The sequence below is a fragment of the Benincasa hispida genome, chromosome 1 (genome assembly GCF_027475165.1).
Source record: "Benincasa hispida cultivar pf3 chromosome 1, pf3_genome.v1.1, whole genome shotgun sequence".
Taxonomy (NCBI): domain Eukaryota; kingdom Viridiplantae; phylum Streptophyta; class Magnoliopsida; order Cucurbitales; family Cucurbitaceae; genus Benincasa; species Benincasa hispida.
Window position 1 is genome coordinate 81,982,116 of NC_143478.1, and position 9,895 is coordinate 81,992,010.

The 9,895-nt window shown below is 31.0% G+C and overlaps 2 protein-coding genes across 2 annotated transcripts; both read right to left on the minus strand.

Annotated features, from left to right (window-relative positions):
* Positions 1-556: 556 nt before the first annotated feature.
* LOC120067095 (large ribosomal subunit protein eL27y-like) lies at positions 557-1,243 on the minus strand. The gene has a single exon (XM_039018499.2). The coding sequence runs from the start codon at positions 1,160-1,162 to the stop codon at positions 755-757; it is 408 nt and encodes a 135-aa protein (XP_038874427.1). The 5' UTR covers positions 1,163-1,243; the 3' UTR covers positions 557-754.
* Positions 1,244-7,186: 5,943 nt separating this feature from the next.
* On the minus strand, positions 7,187-7,889 carry LOC120070851 (large ribosomal subunit protein eL27). Its single transcript, XM_039022743.2, has one exon. The coding sequence runs from the start codon at positions 7,801-7,803 to the stop codon at positions 7,396-7,398; it is 408 nt and encodes a 135-aa protein (XP_038878671.1). The 5' UTR covers positions 7,804-7,889; the 3' UTR covers positions 7,187-7,395.
* Positions 7,890-9,895: the final 2,006 nt, after the last annotated feature.

The window sequence follows — 9,895 nt, forward strand, 5'->3', positions numbered from 1 at the left end:
CAGTCTTCTTTCAAACAGAATAAGAATCAACCTATTTCAAACGGAAGTCATTTTTCCTTCACACTTATATTCAGTTAATAGCTTTCAACTCCAAGTTCCCAATAATCCAAAGTTTCCTCGACAAATAAATATTGAAAGTGAACAACTTCCAAGTTCCATCAAGCAAAGAACAGATTCAAAAGCTCCAAAACATAAGATCAACTATAGCCAAACGATGCCAGAAAGTAAGAATTGGTAACAGCCTATCTCACCTCAAAGACAAAGTTAACTCCAAAAGCAGAAAACAAGAAAAACAATCAAAACAAGTGTATTCAACCAGTTTGACCAATAATCATCAGTTGGATCAGTTAGTTTTATCCAATCGGTAAGGAAGTTCGTCAAAAAGGTGCATTCAAGCATTGGTTTATGATTTTTTTTAAACCAATAATCTCATCGATGAAAGAAAACTGGGTAATAAACCCCTACTAACAGTCACTAAAATACCAAAACTTGTCTATTTAAGTCCTTATGTGTAAAAGTTACTCTTATCAAACTTAAACAAAAACAGCCACAAGAATACGTGCAACTATGCACAGGCTTCAGACATTAAATATAAATTCAACTGATTGAAATGTAATTTGCGCAATCCGTAACACAAAAAAACAAACTACATTGGAATATAGAACGTACGATAACTCGAGAACAAAAAAATAAAGTTGCTCAGTAGCCTAATACGAGAGAAATCTAGAACAAACCCATAACTGAACAACCCACATCAGAACCTGAGCTTGGTGAAAAACCACCTGTTCTTCCCGGTTTTGAACCTTTCCTCGAACCTCTTCTTGGTCTCTTTGGCGGCGGTGACCTTCTTGTCCTTGGATACCAATGAATCGATAGTGACAACATCTTTAAGATCGACATCGAGAGTGTACCTGGTGGGCATCAGGTGCCTGTAATTGACGAGCTTGATGAAGGGCTTGACTCGGGATTTCTTAGCGGTCTTCTTGGTGGAGTCCTTGCGGATGACCTTGGCCGGGTACTTTTTGATTCCGGCGACTAAGCAGTGGCCATAAGCCCGATCCCGAGTTCCGTCGTCGAAGGCGCGAATGATGACCGCCTTCCGGCCGGCGTAACGACCTTGAAGGATGATGACGGCTTTGTTCGGCTTGAGGAATTTCACCATTTTCGGATTTCTCCTCTCTGTGCTTCTCCCTTCTCGACGGCTCTTCTCCAACTCCAACAAAAGAGGCGTGTATTTAGGTTTTCTCTAAAAATAGGGTTTTAGGGCATTTCAAAGTCAAATTGGGCTTTCGTGTCAATTGGGCCGTAATTCGAATGGGCTTTTTGTGCTGCACTGGGCCGACTAATTATCAAAAGTCGAAAATATTGGCATATATAATTAAATGTAAAAAAAAGTCATAGATATTGAAAGATTTATATTCGACTCTTATATAGTATATCATTAGAGTCTATCAGTAATAATAATCTATCAATGATGAATTTTGCTATTGATAGTAATAAACTTTTATCACTTATAAATTCATGTCAATAATAGATTTTTATCTCATATCAATGATAGAGTCTATCCATTGGTGATAAGAATCTATCAATGACATTAATTTATAGTGTCATGAGTCTATGATTTAGAGGCTTGTATTATTTAAAATCTATCAATTATAGATTTACCATAACATACTATCACTTATATAAAAGGCTACTTAGACTTTTATTAGACACTTTTAAGCTTCAATCATATATAATTTAGTTTCAATTTAGTTTTTTCTAATTTTCATGATGGCTTTGAAAAAGAGACTCTATCACATTACATTAAATGTGTTGTTGAGTTATCAATGAAATAAATGGAGGGGAAAAAAAGTGGAGGAAGAAAGTAACAAAATAGAAAAAAAAATATATCTGTTTGAAATGTTTCAATAATATAAGATAAAGAATATATGTTAGTTGTGCACTGTAATTGGAATGGAACTATCATAATAGTCTATCATTGATATATTTAGGTTGTGAAGTATGTTAGTGATAGACTTCTAACTATAAAATAAGTAAATAAACTATAAGTGATAAAAGTGAGTATGATCGTTCAACGTTCAACTGACATAAGACAAACTTTTGATTTTTTTTTTTTTTAAAAAAAGTCAAAAGTTTGAATCCCATAATTACTAAGCTAAAAAATATTATGATAAACACCAACAAAATAACAACAGAGATAGGAGAAAATAACTTATAAATAAGAGAAAAGTTAATGAAAACTAGATATAGCTAAAGAAAAAAACATATAGTGTGAAATTGGACACAATGAAAATGAATGAAAAATGACAAGATTGAAAAGAAAAATTCAATGTCAATTAAGAATGAGAATTCAGATGAACAAAAATAGCAGGAGGGATCATTTGGGGAAAAAAAACCATGAGATCAGACGCACATGTTGCGGAACTCAAAAAGGGAAAGCGTGTACAATAGAAATAAAATAGCAGTGGAAATGGTTCGGTTCGGTTTGGTGGTTAAACCGAACTGAACAAAATTTTCTAATATGTGAAATTGAACCGAACTGATTTATTAGTTCAAACCGAAATAAACCGAACCACATATATGCAATTCGGTTCGGTTTTAAATTCGATTTTGGTATTTTTAAAAAATCTATGTTATATTTTTTAATTAACAAACAGTTTAGTTTGATTCAGTTTGACTCTCTTTTTGACGGTTTGGTTCGACTTCAAATTCGGTTTTCGAAATTGAAAGCAAACCGAAACGAATTAATTCGGTTTCAAATTTTCTTCAAACCGGACTAAACCGCATTTTTCGGTTTCACTGAACTTTCGGTTCGGTTTGATTTTAGAAATAGTTCAATTTTTGCGATTTGAATGGCCACCCCTAACAAAATATTGTTATATACTTAATCATAAGTTCTAAAAGTGCTAACCACTGTAATTAATTACACTTTTTCTTAATTTTCATTGGTAATCCTATTTAGGGTTTAGGTATCCTTGACTTATTGTCGAAGCTTAGGTTCGACGAGGGAAATGGTCCCTTGTTGTCTGAACTTGGATTGGAAATGACAATGATTAGGTGCAATTTATCCTATGCATCCCCTTTTTATATATAGTAGAAAAAATATATATATATAAAAAAAATCAATTTATATATTTTTCTAAAAAAAGTTACATAGTAGATAAATGCAGTTCATATTGCACCCAAGTTTTTTTTCATCAAAGCATATGTTGATTCTCTCACATCCTCATATTAAAATAGAGATACGGTTCCTCATTCTTGTATCTTTATACCAATATGTCATTAAATTAACATGACTATTTAAGTTTGAGGTTCAAATTGATAAAATTAAAAGTTTAGGAATAAAAATTCAAACAAGTTTGAAATATAAATGGTTGGAATTAATAGTTTCGGGTTAGGATTGATACAATCGATCAAGAAATGGACTTTTCCCTAAATTTTATAAACTCAGGTCTGGAGTACCTGGTGACTCTTAATTCAAGTCTGCATAAGCCGAGAGATGAATTCATATCCTCGAACTTGATGACAAAAACACAAAATGTCTTGGGTATTTGTTTTAAGGGTTGAAATTGGATAAGTTAGGCATCCTAAGTCCAACCTTTATTGGAGGCAAGCATCTAGGAAGCCTTATCTTCCTACACCATTTTCACATGGGTTTGAATGTTTGAATAGTAAACACTATCCAAATTCATGGATTATTTATTTATATTCTCTAATTTAATATAGGAAATTTGTCGGACGACTTTTGAAGATCACTTCCGATGACCACCGTTGGCCAACTCTAACCACCACCATCAACGACCACCTCCGACTGCCATTTTTGGCTACCCCACTAGCGAACATTTTTTTAAGTCATTGCAAAGAAGCCCTTGGTTTAATTTCAATAATATTTTTTAAAATACACTTTTTCCTACTGGTTTTTTTTTTTTCTTTTGGAGTTTTTTTTAATTATTATTTGTATATTATCTTTTTTTTTCTCTCTATTCAATTTGTTTTAAATTAATGTTTCCTTCATTTATTATCTATGAAATCTCAAGTATATGTCGAATATACTGATAGTATAATGAAAAATGTAAATACTTATCGTATATACCATGATTTATTTTTTGGCATGTTTATAAATATACACTTAAAATTTTGAATATACATCAAATATATTTTTCAAGTTGTATTATTCATGCATTTATCAAATATAAACTGATTTATTTATAGAAAATTAAAATATATAGTGCTATATATATCAAATATACCTCGTTTTCTCATTCAAAACTTCTTGTCAATTCTTGTTTTCATTTATGAAGACAACAACTATCAAATTTTTAGAGATATTTTGCTTACTTGTATAGATTCTAAAAAGAAATCTATTTTGAAAGTTCATAACACAAGGAACTTCTGTTACATGTTGAGAGTTAAAATATAAATTCGACCATATTTTTGTGAATTATTTTTTAAACATAAAGGATTAAAATGTTGGTAACAATTTAGCGCCAAATAAAAATTTATACTCAAGCTTTACTTTTTTATTATGCGAAAGTATTTTGATTTTTAAAAAAATTATAAAATTTCAATAATTGATTTTAAGACTAAAATAATAGTTTATTTCAATTTGAAGTTAGCATGTTACAATAAAAAGAAAAAATCAATCATTTTAAAATTAGTTAAAATGACAAAAGTATATGAAGTTTTATCTCAATACCTAGTAAAATAAAAATATCATATTACTAAAATAATAAATAAAATAAAATTATAAATCTAGTCAATATCTATTTCAATATCTATTTCAATATATATTCTAATTTTTTTTAGTTTATTTTAAACTTACAATATTAAAATATTAAAATAATCAAGATGACAAGTTTAAACTAATCTAAAAGTTAATCACGGATTAAACACAAGAAAAATACTTAAGATCTCAAACCCACACACCAAACATCCCCTTGAGTGTTCAACAAAACCCACTCGCTTTATACCAATATTGTCAATGTGTTCTTCGCAAACTAGCTGATCATCTCCAGCCCTTTTTAGAAGAATTTCTAAATGGAACAAAGTAAAATTGATCACCACAATCCATTCGACCCTTTTCTGAGGGCAAACTTTGATATAGGAACTGCAGATTGGAGTATGAAAATACACAACAAATATTGAGCTGCATTGCATTTCTAACTGTTTTTTTAGTTTAACACGTCACTTTTGGATTAAAAAGCCAATATAGATCGTAAAGAACAAGTAGATACAAAACCACCTAATCAATTCAATTAAATTGCCTTACTGGTTTTATTCAGAATATACCATGGGAACGAAATAAAAGCAAAGACTACCTTATTGAGTGGATACAGACTAAAATACACCATACATGGTATCCTAAAACAGAAGCCCATATCATATACTTGCCATAAAACAAATGATAGTCCATTTTGCATGTGAAGTAGAAGGGAAAAGAATCCAAGGGAAGAACAAGAAACCATCTATCTACCTTCTACTCTTAATTATAACACGCGTTTGATATGACAATAATGTTTTCAACATTTTTTTATATCCGTGAGTGTCCAAGCTAGCTTATGTGCACCTCAACTAATCTCACAAGACTACCCGCCTAACCTAACCCTATGCCATTTGAATGTCAAGGAAACTCATAGATTATTAAATCCTAAATAGATGACTACCATGGATTATATCCATGACCTCTTAGCCCTTAATCAAGAAGTTCTCTTATTTACTACTAGACCAATGTTCCCTTATTTACCACTAGACTAACCCGTGATAGTTAAATATTTTCAACCTGTAATAAACTGAATAAAAAAGGATAATGGAGAGGTAGATGGGATGCCATCAAGTAAGGGCACATAACAAATATCAATATGTCCATCCAACATGTTCAAAATAATAAGTGATAAACTCTAAATGCTTCTGATCAAGTTAAAAATAAATAAATAATAAAATCAAAGGAAATAGAGTTTAGTTTTCACCACCCTGATAATTCATGATACTTTTCATATCAATAAGGGTTAAATTAATTTTCAACTCCCAAGTTCCCAATTATCCAAAATTTCCTCAATACTATCAATATTACAACTTACAAGTGCTAACTTCCAAGTTCCATCAAGCAAAGAAGAACAGATTCAGAAGTCCCAAAACATAAGTTCAAATATAACCAAACAGATATGCCAGAAAGTAAGCATTAGTAACAGCATTTTTTTCTTTTAATATCCATGAATATCCAAGCAAGCTTTCACACACCTCGACTAATCTCATTGAAAAACCCACCTAACCTTACAACATTTTGGTATCAAAGAAACCCATACGATATAAGTGGTCACCATGGATAGAACCCGTGATCCCTTGGCTCTTTGGCCTTTTTTGATGTTCCCACTATACCACTAGGCCAACCCATGATGGTTAAGCATTAGTAATAGCATGTCTCACCTCAAACAAAAAACCTAAAAAAGCAATCAAAACAAGTTACCTCCAAAAGCAGAAACCTAGAAAAGCAATCAAAACAAGATGATTCAAGCATTTTGACCGATAATCATCAGTTGGAACAGTTAGGTTTTGGATTTTTCTTACACCAATAATCGCATCTTTAAAGGAAACCAGCTAATACACCACTAATAACAGTCATTGAAATATAAAAAATTGTCCATTTAAGTCCTTGTATGCATAAAAGTCACTCTTGTCATAATCAAACTTCAACAAAACTATCCACAGGACAATTTGCAACTATGCACGGCTCCAACCATTAAACATAAACTCAACTGATAGAAATGTAATTTGAGCAATCCGTAAATAATCTTCTCCAGCAAGCTAAGAACAAGACTTACTCATAAGAAATGTCTAGCAATTCTTTACTCAGATCATCTACTGTTTCTCTCCGGATGATTTGAGGTTAGACTACTTAGACTTGTCTAAAGGTTGCATAAGTTTTCTTTTTATAAGAAACAACAAAGAAATCTCATTGATGAGATGAAATTAAAAAGGGGTACTATCCAGTGGATTATAAAAGCTTCTCCAATTGGTCATAATATGAGTTAAACAATGGTGGATAGAGAAGTTTTCTACTCGATGTGAATCGAAATGCTTATAAAGAAAAGGGAAGGCTAGGAAACAGACTGATTCCAACGGGAAAAACAAAAACAAAAACTTCAAAATGGAATGCCAAAGCCATCACAGAAAGGAGAAAAATATATGAAGATAAATAAGTGCAAGTCTCAAATGTAGCATTATAACCACAGAAAATTCTCATCCAAGCGATTAGAGTACGTCCAGACAAAATTTAAACACCAAAACAAACTACATTCGAAATATAGCGTACGATAACTCGAAAACAAAAAAAATGAAGTTGTTCAGTAACCTAATACGAGAGTAATCCATAATCCAATAACTGAACGAGCCACTTCAGAACCTAAGCTTGGTGAAAAACCACCTGTTCTTTCCGGTTTTGAACCTTTCCTCGAATCTCTTCTTGGTCTCCTTGGCGGCGGTTACCTTCTTGTCCTTGGATAGCAATGAATCAATAGTGACAACATCTTTAAGATCGACATCGAGAGTGTACCTGGTCGGCATCAGGTGCCTGTAATTGACGAGCTTGATGAAGGCCTTGACTCGGGATTTCTTAGCAGTCTTCTTGGCAGAGTCCTTGCGGATGACCTTGGCCGGGTACTTCTTGATTCCGGCGACTAAGCAGTGGCCATAAGCCCGATCCCGAGTTCCGTCGTCAAAGGCACGAATGATGACCGCCTTCCGGCCAGCGTAACGGCCTTGAAGGATGATGACGGCTTTGTTAGGCTTGAGGAACTTCACCATTTTGGAATTTCAACTCCACTCTGTTTTCCGTCTCCTTCCTCTCGGCTCCAAGCCTCCAACAAATGAAGCAGCGTTGATTTAGGTTTTCCCTAAAAATAGGGTTTTAGGGCTTTTCAAGTGAAATTGGGCCGTAATTCAAATGGGCCTTCGTACTGAACTGGGCCGACCATTATTGGAGTGTTCGATTCGGCTATCTAACACCAATTTCTGCATTTGATTATTACTATTTTGAGGACACGTGCCGGCCGCCGGGGTTAAAAACATAAATTTTTAAATGACTATACTATTAATTTAATTTACATAATAAATATATGACATGAAATTTAAAAACAACAAAAGAGACAATAGCTAATACTATATTTAAAAGTTCAAAATATCGATCTTGATTAAAATATCAAAGTCCCGATTTTATGGAAATATTGATATAATTAGTTAATGAAACTTTAATTGTGACCTAATTTGACTATATTTGACCATTTTTAATCATCATTTCTATAAAGTAAGATGATATTTAGATATCTAGTGTAAATATATAAGTGGCGAAGCGAGAGTACAAATTTAAAAGATAAAAGAAAAAATAATTACATAATAATATCAAATGTTGGTAATTAATTGTAATATTAAAGGATATAAAATGTTTGCATAAAAATAATTGTAAATTATCTGTTATAAAATCTACATATCTAATACTAAAAAGATGATCTTGAAGCATCTGATTTAAAATCTTGATAATTATGGTAGAAACTATGGTATTGCTCCCAAGTCATCCTATATTAAAAATGTTGAAGATAGTTACTTAAATGAAAATGATAGGACTCGTACGCCCAACATATAGACCCTATTGGTTGATAAATATCATTGGTCGATGGTCTTCCACTTCGGATGGATAATAACTATTTAGTGGAAAGTTAGATTGAAAATAGATTGAAAATTGTTATGGTCAAGTCTTGAAAGACCATCATGATTTGCGTAAGAATAATTACTTTGACTATGGTTTTGTTGTGTATTACTATTGCTTATGACCAACTTATGGCCATAGTTTTTAAGTTTTTTTTATTGGAAATGAAAACTTTGAAGGGTGAAAGGAGCAAAACTCATGTCAGTTCAATTTTTATGTGAAATTATATGAAAATTCAGTGGAAAAATGTGTGAATGAAATTCAAAATAAATATATGTTATTTTATCAATTTTAGTTTTTTGGAAATGAAAGTTTTGGATGGAAAAAAAAAAAAAAACCTTACATCAATCCAATTTTGAGGTGAAGTGATATAAAATTTAATGGAAAAATGTTTGAATAAAATTAAAAATAAATATATGTTATTGTTTTTTTCAATTTTAGTTCGTTGAACATGAAAGCTTTTGATGGTTAAAAACCAATTTTACATCAATTCAATTTGAGGTGGAATGACATGAAAATTTAATGAAAAAATGTTTGAATGAAGTTAAAAATAGATATATGTTATTATTTTTCTCAATTTTGGTTTATTTGAAGTGAAAGATTTGGATGATAAAAAAATAAAACCTACATCAATTCAATTTTGAAGTAAAATTATACATTGACGTGTGAAACTATATAATTTATATAATCAAAACAAATCTTAAAAAAACAATAAAAAAAAAAATAAATAATCCCATTGAGCCTAATTATTTTTTTAAAAAAATCTAAATTTCTATCAAAATTTTGAACATGAGGGATAAATTGAAATTTCAAGATTTCGACCGAAATTTTGAAGTATGACCATCTTGTCTGTGTTTTATTTGATCAAGTTATAATAAATATGAAATACATTGGACGAGGACGAGGACGAGTGGAGAATATTTTGAACATAATATATTGATTTTAAATTTTCATTGAAACAATATAATATTTATTTATTTTAAATTGTAAATAAAATAATATATTTCATTTATAATTATAAATGTCATTAAATAAAATGAAATAAGACATTATACACAATTTTTTGAAAGATAAAATGTGAAATTATACCAGAACAAAAATAAGAAAATGACAAAAAAAAAAATGTAAATTTTGAAAAAGGAAGAACATTTAAAAAAAAAATCACGTGTAAAACAAAAAGTTGTGATATGGAGG

Excerpts from the sequence above, each read along its gene's own strand:
- LOC120070851 (XM_039022743.2), bottom strand. The coding sequence starts at position 7,803 with ATGGTGAAGTTCCTCAAGCCTAACAAAGCCGTCATCATCCTTCAAGGC.
- LOC120067095 (XM_039018499.2), bottom strand. The coding sequence starts at position 1,162 with ATGGTGAAATTCCTCAAGCCGAACAAAGCCGTCATCATCCTTCAAGGT.